At 46.4% G+C, this 19,599-nt stretch overlaps 1 protein-coding gene across 1 annotated transcript in view; it reads right to left on the reverse strand.

The window, feature by feature from the left end:
* CFAP53 (cilia and flagella associated protein 53) overlaps nucleotides 1–19,599 on the reverse strand; it is a 135,153-nt gene that overhangs the window by 64,030 nt on the left and 51,524 nt on the right. The window contains exon 5 of the mRNA XM_086960378.1: nucleotides 19,354–19,572. Within this exon, the coding sequence (XP_086816504.1) occupies nucleotides 19,354–19,572 (219 nt within the window). The remainder of the gene's footprint in view (nucleotides 1–19,353; nucleotides 19,573–19,599) is intronic.

Raw genomic sequence — 19,599 nt, forward strand, 5'->3', positions numbered from 1 at the left:
GCTGCCCACCAAGCTGTGTGAGGAACACTGAACTAGCCCACGGATCTGGCCCGGCGGGAGGGGAACCCAGGGACCACCTGCAGTGATCTGCTCAGGAATTCTGTCAGCAGCCTTCAACTCAACCCCCCCCCCCCTCTTCAAGTAACTGCCTACCAAGGGCGTTAGAACCACCAAGCGCCAAGAAGAAACTCACCTGCGCTAACCTGGACTACTGGGGGATCAACCTGGTACCGGACTGTGCTACACCTGCGCCCCCCTGCCTAACTCCCCCTGAATAAACTGCCTGTACTGCTAAGCGCTCATCCTTCATAGAGCTAGCCTCCTGAACTACCTATCCTGCTGGGACTGCTACATTACCCGCCCTGCCTACTCAGCGCTCTCCTACTGTGCCCTGAGAAGCGCTGCAATCTGTGCCAGAACTGCTGTCATTGCCCCCGAAGCGCCGCAAAGTTTATGGCCGCTATTTCTGCCCTGCTAGTGCGGGACTACCTGAAGCACTGTTGCCGATTGAGCGCTGTGACCCCCGAGACGCTCGAAGTGCAGAGCGCCCTTCTGCCTCATCGCGCTGTGCCCTGAGGGAGCGCTGTCCCGCCTTGAAGCACTGAGGAGAAAAGCGCTAGCGGCTCCACTCACCACCGCGGCCCTTGCCGCCTTGCCAGAGCTCCAGACGCCGGTCGCGGCCGCAGCCGGCCCTGAAGCGCCAACATTATCACCCCCCTCGGCGGCCCCCGGAGCCAGGAGAGGGCCTCCGCATTTCACCGCTAGGCCGCACTAGGCCTGAGAGCCTCTGCCAGCATCACGTGACGGGGGCGCGTCAGAGACTCCGCCCCGCCGTGCTTCCATTGGCCAGTTGGGATGTGCCCCTGCTGGCCGCACTGCCATTGGCGGCTGCGGGTGCGCCCATACGAAGATCAGGCCTGATTGGTCCCCGGGTCCCTAACGACCACGCGGGGCCCGGGACTGACTTCATCGCGGGGCGGGGGGCTCTCCGGCAGCCACAAGCCTCCCCCAACCGCCACTGATTGCACTGGGCCGAGTGAGGCTCCGGAGGGCAGGAGCCCTCCTCTGCCTGCTGAAATCGCCGCAAGTGGCCCGGAGCGGCCCGAAGACTGAGGTAACCCCTGGGGAGGAGGGCGGAAGGCCGGAGGAGGCCCGAGTTCGCCCCTCCCCTGGGGAAGACTGTTGCTGGGCCTCGTTGGCCACATTGTGTCCCCAGAACTTCCTGGACCAGGCCAAAGGCCCTAATAGTGACCCTAGGGTGGGGACTGCTTACTCCCAGCCGCCTTTAGGCCAGAACTGAGTTCCTTTACTGCAGTCCCCTGCTATATCAGTGATCTGCTTTTACCTAATGAGTTGATAAATGGGTTCTTGTTAGATGAATTAGCTACCTAGGCTGTGTGATGAAATGCTGCCTGGTCATTTACACAAATGGGTCTACTGCTTCTCTAAGGAAGTGTTTATTTACCTGATGAAATGTTAGTTCTACTGCTTCTCTAAGGAAGTGTTTATTTACCTGATGAAATGTTAGTTCTACTGCATAAGGAGGTGTTGCCTGATTTTTAGGGACATTCCTGATTAAGGAAATGTTTACTCCTGCGTAGTGCCGCATTTCCTGAAAGCCTACAGTTACATAATGAAATGTTTACTGCTGAGAAATGAAACTTGATTTCCTTTAATGAAATGGTTATTGCGACAGACTACTTTGATTATTGAATTGCTCCCCTGATGAAATGCTTTGATGAGTTAACGTATTGAGTAATTGAATACCCTGCATTTTATTCTAGATAAAAGCTTATTGTTTGTATCAAACTTACTGGTGTGGTCTCAGTCATTGGGTGCGGTCACTGGCTCAGTGGATGTGTGTGCTGTGTGGTCACTTTACACCTAAGTTTTCGGGTGCCTACCTGCTCGGGCCAAGCTACCCCCCGGGGAACTGGTGACCCCAGTTCCTACAGATTGTATTATGAAGATCATTTAGAATTTGGTGAAACAGTTCCTCTGCCCATTAAGAGGTGGAAGGACCACAAGGATTCCGACAGCTGAGTCTCTGCTGGATCCATTGTCAGAAGCATGTGACCTAATGTCCCATCCACCATGCCCTATATAGAGTAAATGACATACGTAGGGTGAGGAATAGTGGTTCTAGGAAGGGAAATCAAACCACAAAATGAAAGAAGACACCCTGCACGTCAGGACAATTTTTTGCGGATGTTCTTAAGAAAGAAACACCCACTTTGAGAGTTTGTTTCTTTATGGCAAAAAAACATTATGAGCGGGTGCAACAAAATGAAACTCGCTCAGAAAGTTCAGTGTCTTAGGGGAACCACCACAGTGGTGGTCCTGTTGAAGGCACCAACATCCCTCCTACCTGGCAGGGATCTTTAAATGAATCGCGCAATCCTTCGACCCACCCACTCCGCTGGCCACATGCTCAACCCCGTCTTCTCCTCAAGCCCGCACATCTCCATCAGCCACACCACCGAACTCCTCTGGACCGACCACTGCTGCATACACTTCGCCTTCCAGAAGCCCACCACACACCACCGCACCCAACAGATCCCCCGCCGCTGCTGGAGCAAATTCACCGAAGACCAACTACACGCAAACCTCCCTCTCAACCCACCCACCAAACCCTCCAACACCGACGACGCTGCCCACAGCCTCAGACGCTGGATCGAGGACTGCGCCAAAACACCCTCGCTCCACTGAAGAAACCCCCCCACAGAGACACCAGCAAGAGGGCCAGCTGGATCACCCCAGAACTCCTAGCCTCCAAGCAAGCCTGCCGGAAACTAGAGAAGAAATGGCACAGTGAACAAACTCCGGACAGCCACGCAGCACACAAGGACGCCATCCGCAACCACCACCACCTCATCAGGGCGGCCAAGAGGACCTCCTTCAAAGAGCGCCTCGACAACAATGCACACAATAGCAAGGAGCTCTTCAACATCGTGAAGGAAATCTCCAACCCCAGCTCCAACACCAACGACATCCCGCCGTCGCAATCCCTGTGCGACTCCCTCGCCACCTTCTTCCACCGCAAGATAGCAGACATCCATGACAGCTTCAACACCCAGACAGCCCCAACAGACAGCAACACAACAGACCCTTCGCACACCATCGACCACGACCCCTTGCTAGCCTGGGCCAGCGTGATCATAGAATGCACCATCAAGACCATGCGCACAATCCACTCCGGCTCTCCGTCAGACCCATTCCTGCACCACGTCTTCAACAGAGCAAGCAGCTCCATTGCACCCCACCTGTGCAACGTCATCAACCTCTCCCTCGAGACCGTCAAGTCAAGTCAAGTCATAATATTTATATAGCGCACTACATACCCAGAGGGTCTCAAGGCGCTTAGGAGGGGGGGAGGATTACTTGTCAAATATCCACGTTTTAAGTTGCTTTCTGAATGCTAGGTGGTTCTGGGTAAGGCGAAGGTGAGTGGGAAGTGAGTTCCATGTTTTAGCCGCCAGGTATGAGAAGGATCTACCTCCCATGGTGGTCTTGTTGATGCGAGGTACATTGGCGAGGGCTTGGCTGGAGGATCGTAGTTGGCGGGGGGGGGGGTGTAGAAGGACAGTCGTGAGTTGAGGCATTCTGGTCCGATTTCGTAGAGTGCCTTGTGTGCGTGGGTTAGAAGTCGGAAAGTGATCCTCTTATTGACAGGTAGCCAGTGGAGGTTTTTCAGGTGACCAGAGATGTGTTCGTTACGCGGGATGTCTAATATGATCCTGGCTGAGGCGTTTTGGATTCGTTGGAGTTTTTTCTGGAGTTTAGCGGTAGTACCTGCGTAGAGGGTGTTTCCGTAGTCCAGACGGCTCGTGACCAGAGCGTGGGTGACTGTTTTTCTGGTTTCGGTGGGAATCCAGCGAAATGTTTTTTTGAGCATGTGAAGGATGTTGAAGCAGGATGATGAGACGGCGTTGACTTGTCTGGTCATTGAGAGTGAGGAGTCCAGGGTGACGCCCAGGTTCCGTGCGTGGTCCGTCGGGATGGGTGCTTTTCCAAGGGCTTCCGGCCACCAGGAGTCGTCCCATGCAGAGGGGGATGTACCTAAGATGAGGACTTCTGTTTTATCTGAGTTCAGTTTCAGGCGGCTGTGTTTCATCCATTCGGCAACTTCTTTCATTCCTTCGTGTAGGTTAGTTTTGGCGGTGCTAGGGTCATTAGTGAGTGAAAGGATCAGTTGAGTGTCATCCGCGTAGGAGATGATGTTGAGGTTGTGTGCGGGCGATGGCCGCGAGGGGGCTCATGTATACGTTGAAGAGGGTGGGACTGAGTGAGGATCCTTGTGGTACGCCACAGATGACTTCAGTGGCCTCGGACTTGAATGGTGGAAGGCGGACTCTCTGGGTTCTTCCGGTGAGGAACGAGGTGATCCATTCAAGTGCTTTTCCTTGGATTCCGATGTTACTGAGGCGTTGTAAAAGGGTGCTGTGACAGACTGTGTCGAAGGCTGCAGAGAGGTCGAGGAGGATGAGGGCGACTGTGTCTCCATTGTCCAGTAGAGTACGAATGTCGTCTGTTGCTGCGATGAGGGCGGTCTCAGTGCTGTGTTTTGCTCGGAAGCCAGATTGTGAGGAGTCGAGGGATTTGTTGGCTTCGAGGAACGCGGCGAGCTGGTTGTTGACAGCTTTCTCGATGACTTTGGCCGGGAAAGGAAGGAGCGAGATGGGGCGGTAATTTTTGAGTTCGGTGGGGTCCGCTGTGGGTTTTTTCAGAAGGGCGGTGAGTTCAGCGTGTTTCCAGCTTTCCGGGAAGGTGGCGGAGTTGAGGGAGCAGTTGATGACGTCTCGGAGGTGTGGTGCTATGATGGAGTCTGCTTTGTTGAAGATGTGGTGAGGACATGGGTCTGTGGGGGATCCTGAGTGGATGGAGTTCATCAAGCGGATGGTGTCCTCAGTGGAGATTGGGTTCCAGTCGTTGAGGGTGTTCAAGGGGGGTGAATGTTCATCATATGGTTGGGTGGGTTGGTCTCCGGGTTGGTTGTTGAAGCTGTTGTGGGTGTCTGCAATTTTGTTGTGGAAGAATAGAGCCAGGGAGTCGCAGAGGGCTTGAGAGGGGGTGATGTCGTTGGAGTTGGCCGAGGGATTGGTAAATTCCTTGACGATGTTGAAAAGTTCCTTGCTGTTGTGGGCGTTGTTGTCTAGTCGATCCTTGAATGCTGTTTTCTTGGCCTTTCGGATTAGTTGGTGGTGTATGCGGGTGGCGTTTTTGAAGGCGTCCTTGGTGCTAGTGGTTGGGTCTTTTTTCCAGGCCTTTTCAAGGGAGCGGCAGAGTTTCTTGGACTTCTTAAGATCATCGTTGAACCATGAGGCCTTCTTGTTGCCAGGTTTGCTTTGACGTTTTTTCAGTGGTGCTAGGATGTCGGCGCTGTTGGATAACCATAGGGAGAAGTTGGCGGCGGCTTGGTCTGGGTTAGAAGAGTGGGCTGGGGTGTTTAGAAAGAGCGATGAGGAGATCTGGTCGATGGTGATTTTGTTCCAGTTTCTTTGCAGAGTTGTTTGGGGGTTGTTGATGAGTTTAGGCTTGTTGTAGGTAAAGTGAACGCAGCTGTGGTCAGTCCAAAGGAGAGCCGTGGTGTGGCTGAAGGAGACGTGATTGCTGGAGGTGAAGATAGGGTCGAGAGTATGACCTGCTATGTGGGTGGGGGAAGTGACCAGTTGTTTAAGTCCGAGGTTGGCGAGGTTGTCCAAGAGGGTGGTGGTGTTGCGGTCGTTGTTCTTTTCAAGGTGAAAGTTGAGGTCTCCCAGAAGGATGTAATCTTTGGAGGGGAGCGCGTGTGGGGTGATGAAGTCCGTGATGTCTTCACTGAATTTTGCGCGGGGTCCTGGTGGTCTGTAGAGGAGGGTGCCTCTGAGTGTGGTCTTGGGGTCGATGTGGATCTGGAAATGAAGGTGTTCAGAGTCGGCGAGATTGACGTCAGAGCTGGTTGAGATGTGGATTGATTTTTTATGGACGATAGCGATTCCTCCTCCTGTGTGGCCGGTACGGTCCTTGCGTGTGATCTTATATTCTTCAGGGATGGCAATGGTGATGTCTGGGGCGGAGGAAGCGTTCATCCATGTTTCAGTTAGGAAGGCGACGTCTGGAGAGATGGTGTCTAGTAGATTCCATAGGTCAATGGCGTGACTGTGGACCGAACGGGTGTTGAGCAAGATGCATTGTAGGTGGGTGGGGTCGGGAATCTGTGGTGTGGTCGTAGCGGAGATGTTGTCGGTGCCGATGAATTTGCAGGAGTAGCAAGAGAAAGGTCCATGGGTGTGTGCAGGAGCGGCTTGGACGCAGTTGGGGGCGCGACCGGGGTTAAGGGCTAGGAGGGTGGCGGCATCGTAGGTAATGCGGGAGGGGTGGGCAGTGCGAGGACCAGGGGGTCTGGCGCTGGGCACGGTCCAGGCGCGGACGGGCGTAGACGAGCTTACCTTTGGCGCACCTTTGGCGCGGATTGGGCGCGGTCGCTGCGCGTGAACGCTGCGCGCGGGAAGAACTGTCATATATGGATAGTGGAGGGGGAGGGGCGAGGGCGTCTCAGCTGGGAGGCGGGGCGGGCACACGAGGACGACAACAACAAACAAAATGGAGGCGGAGGGGGGAGCACAGCGGAGCGCTAGAGGCAAACGCGCTGATAAAGTCTAAACAGCAGTCACAAATAAGCAGAGCGCAAATGAAGCAAAGCGCTAATATAGCACACAGCAGGCTAAATGAAATGGCAAAATTCAAGCATATAAACAGAGCGCAAATGAAGTTCAAAATTCAAGCAAATAAACAGAGCGCAGATGAAGCAAAGCACTAATATAGTACACAGCAGGCGAAATGAGATGGCTAATTCAAGCAAACGAAGCAATGCAGCGCTACGATACCAGATGTCTGCAAGGGACACTGGGAGCGACCACTCAGCCCGTGAGAGAGGAGTGAGTCACGGCGCCTGCAGGGAGAGAAGCTCTATTTCTGGACAGTGGGAGGGCGTCTCAGCTGGGAGGCGGGGCGGGCACACGAGGACGACAACAACAAACAAAATGGAGGCGGAGGGGGGAGCACAGCGGAGCGCTAGAGGCAAACGCGCTGATAAAGTCTAAACAGCAGTCACAAATAAGCAGAGCGCAAATGAAGCAAAGCGCTAATATAGCACACAGCAGGCTAAATGAAATGGCAAAATTCAAGCATATAAACAGAGCGCAAATGAAGTTCAAAATTCAAGCAAATAAACAGAGCGCAGATGAAGCAAAGCGCTAATATAGTACACAGCAGGCGAAATGAGATGGCTAATTCAAGCAAACGAAGCAATGCAGCGCTACGATACCAGATGTCTGCAAGGGACACTCGGAGCGACCACTCAGCCCGTGAGAGAGGAGACCTTCCCAGAAATCTGGAAACACACAGAGATCAGCACCCTACTCAAAAAACCTAAGGCAGACCCAAGAGACTTCAAGAACTTCCGGCCCATCTCTCTGCTCCCCTTCCCGGCCAAGGTCATCGAGAAAACCGCCAACAGACAGCTAACCCGATACCTCGAAGAAAACAGAATCCTGGACCCTTCCCAGTCAGGGTTCTGCAGCAACCACAGCACCGAGATTGCCATCATCGCCGCCACTGATAACATAAGGGCCCTGCTGGACAACGGCGAGACTGCAACACTCATCCTCCTAGACCTCTCTGCCGCCTTCGACACCGTCTTACACCGCACACTATGCACACGCCTCCATGCCGCAGGGATCCGAGAGAAGGCTGGCCACCTGCTTCCTCTCCGGCAGAACCCAGAGCGTATGCCTCCCCCATTCCGTTCCAAAGACTCCGAGATCACCTGGGGCGTACCCCAGGCATCCTCCCTCAGCCTGACGCTGTTCAACATTTACATGGTCCCGCTCGCACACGTAGCCCGATGGCACGACCTCAACATAATCTTCTACGCTGACCACACTCAGCTGATCCTCTCCCTCACCAAGGACACCATCACTGCCAAAGCCATCCTCCACGAAGGAAGGAAGGCTGTCGCCGACTGGACCAGCCGTCTGAAACTGAACTCGGACAAGATGGAGGTCCTCATCCTCGGCTCCAACCCTCCAGCCTTGGATGACTCCTGGTGGCCGACGGCACAGGGGGCAGCCCCGACACCCACCGACCACGCTCGCAACCTGAGAATCATCCTCGACTCAACGCTCCCAATGACCAAGCAAGTCAACGCCGTCTCCTTCTCCTGCTTCAACACCCTCCGCATGCTCCACAAGATCTACAGATGGATCCCGACAGATATAAGAAAGACAGTCACCCAGGCCCTCATCAGCAGCAGACTCGACTACGGAAACGACCTCTACACGGGAGCCCCGACCAAGCTCATCAAACGACTACAACGCATCCAAAACGCATCGGCACGACTGATCCTTGACATACCACGCCAAGGCCACATCACCCCCACCTGAGAACCCTGCACTGGCTTCCCATCAACAAGAGGATATCCTTCAAGCTCCTCACCCACGCACACAAGGCACTCCACAAAACCGGCCCAGCCTACCTTAACAGACGGCTCTCCTTCTACATCCCCAACTGCCAGCTACGCTCCGCCGACCTCTCACTCGGCACGGTCCCGCGCATCCGAAGAACAACCGGTGGGAGATCCTTCTCCCACCTCGCCTCCAAGACATGGAACACCCTCCCACTGAGCCTACGACAGACCCAAGACCTGCTCACCTTCAGGAGGATACTCAAGACCTGGCTGTTCGATCAGTAGCGCCCCCGCAGCGCCTTGAGCCCCTCGAGGGTATGTAGTGCGATTTACAAATGATTGATTGATTGATTGGACAGAAGAGCGGAAGCCATGGTTTTTGCCATGGCCTCCGCTGTCCAGTGGCGTAGCTAGGGTGGGCGGGGGTGTGGTCCTCCCCAGGCAGCATTACTGGCACTGGTAGGCCGTTACGGCCGCGGCAGCCTTTATAATTTATTCGGGAACACAGTGTCCCCAAATAAATTATAAAGGCTGCCGTGGCCGCAACGGCCCACCGGTGCTGGGACTGCGGCCCAGTTTAAAAGTGCAAAGCTGCATGCAGTGTGCGCACCTGGCCTGCTTCTTGTTGTTTTAAGTAGCTGCTGCCGCGCCAGCGCCTGCAGTGCTTTAAAAATTGCCAAAAGTCCTGCGTTTGTGTTTACTTCAGTGTTGGTACATCCCAGGGCCGTCAATCTTATAGCGCGCGGGCGCTACCAATGACGGCCCTGGAGGACATTTTGGCCAGCCCTCGCGATGAGAACATAGCAGTGACGCGTCACGCGCTTCACCCCTACGCTCTTGTGAGGAGTTAATTGAGGCCTGGGGCAGTCAGTGCTTTGTGCGATTTGCTGGCTCTGGACTCTTGAGTCTGGCTGCTGCAGTGCAGCAGAAGTCATTAGGGGAACGAAATTCGGAGCGAGTGAGGAAAGAGAGCAGCAGGTTCAGAGGGGTGGGTGGCTGAGTCTGTGGCTCATCACCTCCACCACAAATCCACTTTCATATTACGATGAAACATGAAAACGATTTTTTCATATTAAGCACTGCATTAACTTATCACCAGGCACACGTGAAGGCCAGTTGTAACTTATTTTCCAAGTGTGCTTTAATGCACAGTTTTGATGGTGACAAGATTAAACCTGAGCAGGACACCAGGAAAGTGGCACACAAACATTCACGGCTGGTTAAAGGTGGACACCTCAGATTTCTGCTTCTGAATGACTTCCACGCAGTCGTGACAGGAATGATAGCTCAAGCACGCAGTTGCCTAAATCGCTGCGTCACACTTTAGATTAAGCAGTTATTGAAAGGAGCTGCACTATACCCGCAGGTAACAATTTCTCTGCATATTTGTGACAACGTTAAGTTTTTTTGTTCGCTGATATGGGAAGGCATTGGCTTGCTGGGCTGATCCAGGAGGTTCAAGAAGATCATGGTGAACAGGCGAAGTAATCAGAATAAATGTGCTTCACAATGCGAAGTATCATGTTTCAAAAACACTTTTAGATGCGGAGGTTGGAGATGAAGACAAAGAGGAAATATCTATAGGGTTAAGTCCGGCAAGGTCCCTACTGACGCACAGATCAAGGCCTCCTCTGTTATGGATAGTTCTATTTGGTTACGTGACACAGATACATAATAATGTTTACTGATCCATCCCTAGAGCTCCCTTCAAGTGACGAGGCCCCAGGGGTTGCATCACAGAACATTTTTGACTGGCCGTATGTCCTTGGGAGAACTTAAAGTAATTCTTGATGCAAAGACTTTTTCCACTGTATCACGAAAGCATGATTCTGGAGGTGCTAATGCTAATGTGTGGCAAGAATGTTTGTGCATGTTTGTTGGGTGGCATTTTCCTGCGGTGGTGATGTCTTCTGTCGTTCTCTTTTATTGTCTTTCTGGAATCAGCAGTTTACATTTATCAAAGTGGCATATCAGAAACAAATAAATTATAAAACTAAAACCTCAAATATCTGGAGCATCTTGACAGACACCACTTTTTCTCTGACTAGTTACATTGTGATCTCCCATTCATTGATTCTTTGAAATGTAAACATCAACATAATTGCTGAAATAAGGACTTAAGAAATTACAAACTAAGGTGCAATTTCATATTCTTGGCAAAATTATTAACTAGTATTTTTTAGCAATATAAAACATGCTCCTTCACTCCTGCTGCTATCGATAGAGAAGGACAAATACTAGAATAGTATCCATGGTTGTAATAAATAATTCGGCAGTTCCTTTATCATGTCATGCTCACCGCCGCCACTCTTCATCCTCTTCCTTACTCCCTGGCCTCCCTTCCTCACACACTTCTCATTCTTTTCATCACTCCGTGGCCTCTCTCCCTCACACTGTCCTTCCTCATTCTCTACCTCTCTCGCCTGTTGGTCACCCCACCTAAGTATGTGCATCCACAGTCCTTTTACCAATTTGCCTGCCTCTACTACTTCTTTACCACCCGCTGCTCTCTTACACAAGCCTGGCCATGTTATTACACGTTCTCTTTTCTTCCTGCATCCCCTCCCTGTCAGATTGATGGATCCCTGAACAGTGTCATGTATGTGCATGTTTGCATTGTGCTGAAGAGATTACCAGGTAATTGTTCACGCAGCTCTCTGATGGATGTCACATGCGATTTTTCTGACTCCCCAGATAGAACATGCAGTCTGTGTGTTCTCTTTTGTACTGCCAGTCACCGGTGTATTCAACTGTGTATAACAAATGAGTGGAGGGGGGTCGAAGGGGAATCAATGTTTAAAGACCCAGCGGACAGTCTACACCCTCATATACCATGTAGAAACAAACATATATGACTGTCAGCGGTCTATACTGTAAACACAAGCATAATAAAAGGACTATGTGTCTGATGTAGTGTAAGTGTCACCATATACAGGAAATGAATCCCATCAGCCCACCCAAATGGCGGAGCATCATCATCTGGGACTCTTTATGGATACTTGTCCAGATAGGGAGACACACCTGTTGGAATAGTGTGTTATTCTCCACTTCTCCGAGACCACCAGCGATGGATCCAGCCATCCAATGCCAGAAAATGAGTGAAATGGTGTGAGATATTAGTTGCAGTGAGAAAAAACTGTAAACAAAAAACAAGTGTATAACTTAAAATTGGCTACCATGAGAACAAGGAATATTTTTAATAGGAAACATTCATGGTGTCAATGTTAAAAAGAGAGTGTATGACAGTTTGACATAATAACTGCCAGTAATAGATGGTATAGTGGTCAACATGTTTCTGCCATTTCACAGGGACATTCCCTTCTGGCTTTCATCAGGAACTAATAATACACTACTGCAAATAAGATGTGCAAAGCAAAACAAAGTATTTACACCAACATAAATGATACCGGATATATTGTTGTACGCGGAATATCTCCCGCGTCTCTTAGTCCGGTCCACAGCTCTAATGGATTCTTTCCTGAAAAATTCGAAGCAAAAAAACCTACATATAACAGACACATAGAACACCTATTTCTAGCCTAATATAAAATGTTGCACATAAGCCAACCTTTCCAAAGATAGTAATCATGTTTATAACAAACAAAATGTACTTGAACATGAGTGAAGAATTGGATTTTTTAGTAGAGGAGAGACTGAGAACATTGCGTCCGAGACAGAAAAAACAACCAGACGCAAATGTAGGAACATAAAACGATGGGCACAGCGCAAACGCTGGAAAGCAACTCACAAAAAAGAAAAAGAAAACCTATTGGAAAAAGACGGGACAGTAATTGATAACACAGTAATCAATCTCAGCGATGTTGAACTTTCTACAGCAGAACAACAGTTACTGGCACTGGGACTCAATTACTGTCCAGGAGAAAATTTCAATTATGCCAAAACGCGCATTGATGTTTATTGCTTCATCCGAAACCTAAAATTAAAAAAGTTCTTTGCATCTAAAACTGACAAAGTTCATCCACTTATTCCTGATACAACAATAGTGGGCGAAGGGAATGTACCATCCTTGTTGGTTTCTGATCCTCCTGCTGTGCTTTTGTTTAATGAATGGAATAATGAAGAGGCAGACACAGGCACCCTAGACAATGTTGATCTGTCCACACAAGATAGATTACGTAGAATAGATTGTATGCAGAAGGGTGTGGGTCTAAGTCCTTTCAAACCTAATTCTGTGTTCGTGCCTATTATGCCTAAAGATTGTATTGACACATATCATGATATGGTTGTGTCAGACATAAAGAAGTTAAATCATACTGTAAGAAAAAATAGATGGCAACGTAATGTATTCTATAAAAACTTCACTGTAAAAGGGGGTCAGGATGCACACCTGTCTACTGTCGTGTTTTTCATGCGTGTCTCTTTTTTCTCAAGAGTGCGTGCAGATTGAGTTTATTGCCATGCCCAAATGGCAACAGGGTTATGAACTTCACTGTAGTGGGGCGCTCGAACTAAAACTGAATAATGAGGATGACAAGTGTGGAATAAGCATGGAATAATATGGATGAATATGCAAAAAGGAAAAATAAGGAAACATGAAGGCTATTGGCACACTCAGCTGTGCGATTGTTTGGGGCGTGATGGCGCCCCACTACAGTGAAGTTCTATAAAAACTTGGCATATACCAATTTAATGACAAAACTCAGTAACAACTGTGATGTAATAGTTAAAAAGTCTGATAAGGGCGGTAACGTCGTTTTGTGGCCTAAAGCAGACTATATTGCTGAAGCAAACAGGCAACTTGCAGACATTGCTTGCTACAAAAAAGCCATTCCAAAAGAATATGATAAGGCTAAAGAGAACATATACAAATTGTTGTGTCAGTGGAAGAGAGAGGGCCTCATCTCCAATGAGGAGTTTAAATTTTTGTATAATGAATTTCCTAAACTCCCCATTTTGTATCTTATTCCTAAGATACACAAAGGTAGAATGCCTGTTCCTAGTAGGCCCATTATTTACGCTATAGGAAGCATGGGAGAACATCTTGGTCAATATATTGACTACTTCTTGCAAGAGATAGTTGTTACCCTTCCTAGTTACATCAAAGATACTGGAGATTTTCTTTCTAAAACAGACAATATAACATGGTCGGTCGGACGGCCTTATGTTAATCACACTCGACATAGAGTCGTTATATACTAGTACTGACCACTGTCAAGGACTAGAGGCCATTAAATATTATTTGTCTAGGCGTCCTGTCGAATACTATGCTCATAGCAAAGTTATCCTTACATTGATCGATTGGTGCTTACACAATAATTTCTTTCTTTTCAATGACACTTTGTATAAACAACTTAGAGGAGTCGCTATGGGGGCCTGTTTATCCCCCAGCTATGCATGTTTACATGTAGGCTGGTGGGAGGAACAGGTCCTTAGGCGCACTCACAAGGACATATTCGAAAGACATGTCACTGCATACTATCGGTATATATTGATGATGTGTTCCTATTATGGCAGGGAACACAGGAAAAGGCAGAATCATTCATTGCAACCATTAATGATAATTGCATGAATTTAAATTTTACCTCAACGATTAGCAAACTACAAATTGATTTCCTTGACGTGAGGCTTCAAGTCAAGGACGGGATATTAAGCACAACGCTATTTCGTAAACCCACAGCTGGGAACATAACCTTACATGCTGAAAGTTCTCACCCTAAACATCTTAAAGCGAGTATCCCGTATGGTAAAATCTTAAGACTGAAACGTATTTGTAGTGCCCATGCAGATTTTTTAACATGTCAAGAGACTATGTGCAAGCGTCTCAAAAGCCGAGGATACAGCAACAAAGTTATTCATAATGCCATTAGTAAAGCAAGTGAACGTCTTAGAAATACTTTGTTCACTAAGCTTCACACTGATAAAGATCAAGAAAAGGAAGTTTCTGACAATCCTAGATTTATTACCACTTTTTCTAGGCAAGAGAGAAGGATTAGAACTATCATGACTAAACATTGGCCAATTGTTTTGACCGATGTTATGTTACAAGAAAGGTTGCCCAATATACCATCAATTACCTTTAGAAGAGGCAAATCGATGGGCACTGAACTTGATAAAAATTACCCAGAAACTAGAAAACCACCACTTTGGTTACATACCACTAATGGCTTTAGGCATTGTACCTCTTGGCGAGCATGCAAATTTGGGTGTAACAAGACAAGCAATCGAACACCCTTCCAGACGTCTCCTGTCCCGATTAGAGGCAGCTACAACTGTAAAACTGATTGTGCTGTTTACGTTTTGACGTGCACTTGCGGGCTAAACTACATTGGTAGTACTAAGCAGCCAGTGCACGTTAGAATTTTGCAGCACATAAGGGCAATATTACATAACGATCCTGCATACCCTGTGACCAGGCACTTTGCTAACTGTCATGGTAAGGATATTAATTGTCTATCATATTATGTTATCAGTGCCATTCCGAAATCCAAGAGGGGTGGCAATCGAGAGCGTCAACTTAGGCAACTTGAAACGAAGTTTATATTAGAGTTTGACAGTAAATGGCCACAGGGAATAAACAACACAGAAGATATGCATACTTTTCTGTAAGGAAACAATATTGCCTAGTGTGTTTAAAGAAACATTGGTTACAAATCAGTTGTTCTGTTAAATTCTCTTATAACAACATATATGTATTAGCATTTCCAAAAAGTGAGTCAACACCTTTTCTATACCTCGCCTTGATTATTGTTTTTACAATGTACTGGTTTTTAGCAATACGGTAATTTTTGAATATTTTATCAATTTTAATATTTTACCCGGATGGAGTATCTTATTAATGATGACTTGTAATACATGCTTGCTATTAACTATGTATATTGTATTTTATAATGTTAATCAAGGTTTTATTGTATTTAATATTGCACTGCACTTCTTTATGCCAATTTACACACAACTGTTTTTTGCACTGTCTTGTTAGTCCTTATTTTAGGATCTGTTTGCACTAAGCACTTTCATTGAGTACTTTGGTTGCCTCGATTTATCCGGTTATATTTACAATGCACAAGGGCAGCGCAGTAATGTAATGTTAAAACAGAACATTGATACAATATGGATTTATCCAGATGGAAACTTCTGTGCATTTCATGCACTATTTATCTATTTATTGTATCTTAACAACTAGTTTTGTGAAAAATCGCTATAATTATTGAAACTAATGTTGTGTGCGAAATACACAAGCATTTAGAATTTTTAAATAATCTAAATAGCGTTTAAGCATGTATTTGTGTCAGGTATAGAAGAAATACTGTGCACATCATGTTAACATAGTCTTTTTACACTGCCATTTGACCTTGTGAATGCTATTCTAATGCAACCCAGGTGTGCACTTTCACCACATGTATATAAAGAAAAAAATGGCGCAGTTTAAGCTGAATGTGATCAAGGGCTGCATAGCCCGAAACGCGTCATCGTGAGGGGTGATAAATAAAGTATTTTTTGCCTAAAAACTTTGCTGCAGAGGCCTGAGTTTCCTTCCTCACCAGGGGCTCTCTGGAAGTGGTTGGGATTTTCACCGAATATATATATATATATATATATATATATATATATATATATATATATATTTTTTTTTTTTTGTTTTTTTTTTTGTTCGTGGGCTGGTGGGAGAAGCACGAAGCGTGGGCAGAACAAAATGAGACATGGACTGACAACATCTTAATGTGGACCAGGTATATTGATGACCTTTGTATTATTTGGCGACGTGATAGGAACTCGGCTGAGGATTATATCGCCAAGCTAAATAATATAACAAAAAACTTGAAGTTTACCAGCACAATTAGTGCCACTAGTATCTGCTATTTGGATTTGGAAATATATATAAAAAACAACACGCTCCAAACGAAACTCTACAGAAAGCCAACAGCGGGGAATGCAGTTTTGCATGCAGCCAGTTATCACCCCAAGAGTCTCGTTAGGAACGTTCCCTATGGTGAGCTGTTACGCTTAAAGAGAAACTGCTCAATGGAAACCGACTTTCAAGTAGCCAAATTTGAGGCTAAGCAAAGGTTCCATAATAGGGGCTATTCCAATAGCTTACTGGAACAAGCTTCATTGAAGGCATCCGTGGTTAACAGGAGGGACCTCCTGATGCCTAAAGAGGTGCCTAAGGTGGGGGACGAAGTGAGAATGATCACCAAATTTAACACCAGATCTGGTGATCTTGTCCACATCTTAAGAAAAAACTGGCACATCCTAATGACGGACAATGTGTTAAAAAAACATCTAACACAGCAACCTTTAATAACCTTTCAACGCTGTCAGTCATTGTCAGATCATCTGGTCCACAGCCATTATTCTAACAAAACAAAGTCAGTTACTGTTTTTCCCCTGCCTTCGCTGTAAAGCTTGTAAAGGGAGTAGAAAAATTGCAGAGTATCCTAATAGAACTGGGGAAGGCGGACCCAACAGAAAAATCATGAAATTGTTAAATTGTAACTCGGAATTCACCATCTACTGTCTTGAGTGCCCTTGTAGAAAAAGATACATAGGGAGTACCATCAATCCCACGAAGCTTAGGATCCTGGAACACATGCTGGCTATAACGAATAAAGATAGATCTTACCCAGTAGCCCGCCACTTTGCCGAATGCCATCAGAGCAGTAGAGATCTGTTAAGCTTCTACTGTATAGATTGGGTAAATAAACAAGAACGAGGGGGGGACAGAGAGAAGGCACTGAGAATCCTGGAGTCCAGGTACATAATCGATCTAAAAACCATGACTCCATGGGGCCTGAATAATGACGAGGAACCATGGGTCCACCTCTAGTATAGGTACATGGGACCATGCACTTTATACGGTAAATATGGATACTCTGGAATTAATGAGAAATACAATACATCACTCCCTTTTGAAACCCAGAAATGTCTTATGCCCGCCATCAGTTGAAAATCGATAATTAAAAGTAAGAAAGCCCATTCAAGGCCGCAAAACAGGAAAAACTAAAGGCAAATATATGAGGGTTCACTAAAATCTTGTTAATATAAATAATTGGGAATACATCCCCCAATCGCTTAAATTATAAACTACACGATTGTTAGTATATACCCTGACCCCATAATTGTCTGATTGTTTTCCTTATTACTATCATTTCAACTGGTATGTAAATAATATGATGAAATGTTTGTTGTATTCTATGTTTTTAATGAACACTGAGCACTTTATATTTAAATTGCGCTAAGTTTTTTATACCATGTGTTAAAAAAGGAAATATACGCTACAGGATGGCCGCCACATTTGTCATTTTTTAAAAAGAGTTTATCTATGTCAATGATGTGGGTAGTGGCCAATTGGTTTAAAACAGCGCACTTTTTCACAAACAAACTGACACTGACGAAGCTAGAGTAGAGTAGCGAAACGCGTCTGTCGGGGGTTGAGGGGGGTTGCAAATAAAAAATTCTTAACCGGATTCCAGTGTGCTCGCCTTTTTCTACTTGGATAAGTGGAAAGTGTTGTGAAGATACATATATATAACTAACAATGATTTCATTGCTATATATTGTTATGATTTTAATAGTAATTCTAGTATTTATTGTTTTAATAAGAATAGAGCAATGCAATCATAATGAGAATTGTGGTCGCAAACACAATAAGGTTTATGTGTACTGTGTATTTATACAGCTATCAGGTCGGTTGTGACTATTAGCATTTAGAAACAGCGTCATTTTGGGTCTGTTTTCTATGTCTATACAACGATGACTAAGAGGTCATGTGACCTATGACAAGAAGTGTTGCTATTGGTGTTTTATTATTTAAAATATACACACTCACAAACGCTGCCATCTGGTGAGCAAGGCGACAGGTTCGCCGAAACGCGTCGGATCGTTGCACCTTTGGGATTATACATAAAAAAATAAAAAAACTCTGCTAAACCTACCACGCAGACTTGGAGTCCGTTTGTTCTCCTGGAGGGCGCTGTCTCGTACGGTGTGCTGCGGGAGCGTTAGCGTATATATATATATATATATACATATATATATCCAAACAACGATTCCTTCCACGGAAGGAAATCCTGGAGTCGCAATTTACCCAATATGATTCACAAAGAGGTTAGTTTCAAAGTTGTTTATTCCAATCCATGGGGTGTCAAACAAAACCAAGACAGCGGAGGCTGTCGAAACGCGTTGGTTTTTGCCTTGGTTTTGTTTGACACCCCATGGATTGGAATAAACAACTTTGAAACTAACCTCTTTGTGAATCATATTGGGTAAATTGCGACTCCAGGATTTCCTTCCGTGGAAGGAATCGTTGTTTGGATAAAGTAGCGGTTGGGCTCAACCGCAGGAGTAACGCGGCCACATCTAGCAGCGCCTACCGGGAAAGAAAGGGAGCCATATGGTTTGAATTGATATAGATATATATATATATATATATATATATATACCTTCTAATAAATTATCCACTTGATTCTTCAATTCTCACTATTAGAAACAGACTGCACTTGCTGGCTGGTTTGTGTGAACAATTTCTACTATGTAATTGCTTTCTGACTTCATTAGATGATGGTTGCAATAAAAACAAAAGGATGGTTTACCGCTGGAATTGATGGGGTAATATGAATTAGAGCTGGTTATACCATTGTCCTTCTGTCCGGAAATAGGTGGTCACAAATGTCCCCGGGAGGGTTTCACACTCAAATTGTGGACTATATTTTGTGCCAAAAATCAGCCTACAGTAAATGTGCAAACTGGGTGTGAAATATCACCACATATATTTTAGAGATATCCCCATGTGAATTTATATTTTACAGGTGGCAAAAAAAAAATCAATATGTATTGAACATTTACCTAATGTCAAACATGTATTTTTCGCTGATTTATATCAAGTACACCTATGTAAATATACAGTTTTCACAGATTTCCATGCAATGTGTGAAATGGCATCTGCTTACTTTTCTTTGGTGGCTTCCAAGAGTTTCATCCTCTGTGTCCTGAAGTAGCTGCTCCAAGATCTTCATGTCAAGAGTGAGTTCCTCCTGTTGCTCTCGGGCAAGGCGCTTCATCTTCAAGCGCAGCGTACTCTCCAGCATGTTTCTCGTCTCCTGCTGCTTCTGAAGTTTCTCTCTATGAGCACGTTCCTCTTCCATTTTGTATAAACGTCTCTGCTCTGCCTACAAGATGTAAGGCCAATCACCAGT

Source organism: Lissotriton vulgaris, chromosome 3_1 (genome assembly GCF_964263255.1).
Source record: "Lissotriton vulgaris chromosome 3_1, aLisVul1.2, whole genome shotgun sequence".
NCBI lineage: Eukaryota > Metazoa > Chordata > Amphibia > Caudata > Salamandridae > Lissotriton > Lissotriton vulgaris.